Genomic DNA, 1,505 nt, shown 5'->3' on the forward strand with positions numbered 1-1,505 from the left:
AGTTTAATGGCAAACAGTATGGGTGGGGTTGGGTGGGAGGGAAGGGAAGGGGCCACTTGGGGCTCCACAGTCACCTCTTCATTGAATAGCTTGCTGGTGTCCTTCTTGATGAGGTCCAGGTACTGCACCTGGCCGGCTGAGAACCCCACCAGCAGGGAGATGGTCTCCGTGGCAGCAGTGAACTGGTTGAAGTCGTGGCAGGTGGGCTGGGTGCCCTTATAGATCCGCTTGTCAATTGGCTTGTTGAGGTCGATGGACTTAAGTGATGGGAGAAAAGGAGTTAATGGTTTCTACCACTGAGGAAGGAAGAGGGTGTTGAGGTTGGAGAAAACCACTAAGCGGAAGCAAAGTTAACCCCCCGAGGGAAGTGGGCAGGTAGATGGGTGAGTGGGGAGGGAGGGAGCAACCACAGACAGGAAGAGGGACCCAAATTTCATACAGAATAGAGAAAAGAAGACAGGAAGGACCCCCCCGACCCAGGGCAGAAGACCACAGTGCCTCCCCAAAGTTGGACCCCTCCAACTTCAGGGACACCCTTACTCACAGCATTAGGGTTCGGGGTCCCCATAGTCCCTGAGCTCTGATTCCTTTCCAGTCCTACCTCATAACCTCAGCCGTCTCCTCTGGGTCTTAGCAACATAATATTTCAACACCTGCCCCGCTCCCGCCCCGCCCCAACTCAGGGTCACCCAAATCCCCAGGCCTCTAAAGCTCATCTCAGGAGTCCCTACATCAGTGCAGGGACCATTAAACCTCATGGTACCTTCACACCCTCTGGACGCTCAGGACCCCATCCCTCCTGGGGACCACCGTAAGCTCCAGGGGTCTCATCCCCTCTGGCCCCTAGATCACTGCGGAGACCCCATCACACCTGGGGATGCCCCCTCCGGGCTTCATCACCTCCGGCTCTGCCATCAGCTCAGAGATCCTCATTTCCTCCAGAACCGTAATTTTCTCTGGGATCCCTATAACCTCTCAGCCCCCATCACTTCCGGAATCCTGACCTTTGCCCAGGTCTGGAGACGACCCCCCTGCCCCTCCTAACACCTCCACAGACTGCAATGCCCCTGGGTTCTGCACCACCTCTGGGTTCCCGTCACCTGCAGAATGCCTGCCACCCAGAACCCCGAGGGTCTACATCACCTCGGATTCTCCATCACCTCCAACATCCTCATCATCCCAGAACCGCCGCCCGCCCCCCCCCGCCAATAACGGGGATCCCACAGGACCCCAAGGCTTCCCATGCCCTCCAGGCTGCCCGGCACCGGGAGGCCTCCATCGCCTTAGGATGATGCATCAACCCCAGAACCCTTCCCCTCAGGGATGTCCATCACACCCAGATGCCGATCTCCGGGCCCCCTAGGGACCCCCACCCGCTCAGCACCCCGGCCGCCCAGGACGCAGGCCGCTCACCCGTTGGCTCCCGCGACGGCAGCAGCCCGGGTAGAAATAGAGCTCGCGGCCCAGGTTGAAGCAGACACGGTCTCCTCCTCCCCCCAGGCCCG

At 59.4% G+C, this 1,505-nt stretch overlaps 1 protein-coding gene across 1 annotated transcript in view; it reads right to left on the minus strand.

Moving 5' to 3' along the window:
• The window catches only part of DMWD (dystrophia myotonica, WD repeat containing), a gene marked incomplete at its 5' end in the record, with an annotated part of 6,279 nt that extends 4,776 nt beyond the window's left edge, over positions 1 to 1,503 (minus strand). The window contains 2 exons of the mRNA XM_006764416.2: positions 75 to 257; positions 1,414 to 1,503. Of these exons, the coding sequence (XP_006764479.1) occupies positions 75 to 257; positions 1,414 to 1,503 (273 nt within the window). The remainder of the gene's footprint in view (positions 1 to 74; positions 258 to 1,413) is intronic.
• Between the last annotated feature and the right edge of the window lie 2 nt (positions 1,504 to 1,505).

This window comes from Myotis davidii, unplaced genomic scaffold (genome assembly GCF_000327345.1).
Source record: "Myotis davidii unplaced genomic scaffold, ASM32734v1 scaffold741, whole genome shotgun sequence".
In the NCBI taxonomy this organism is placed as follows: domain Eukaryota; kingdom Metazoa; phylum Chordata; class Mammalia; order Chiroptera; family Vespertilionidae; genus Myotis; species Myotis davidii.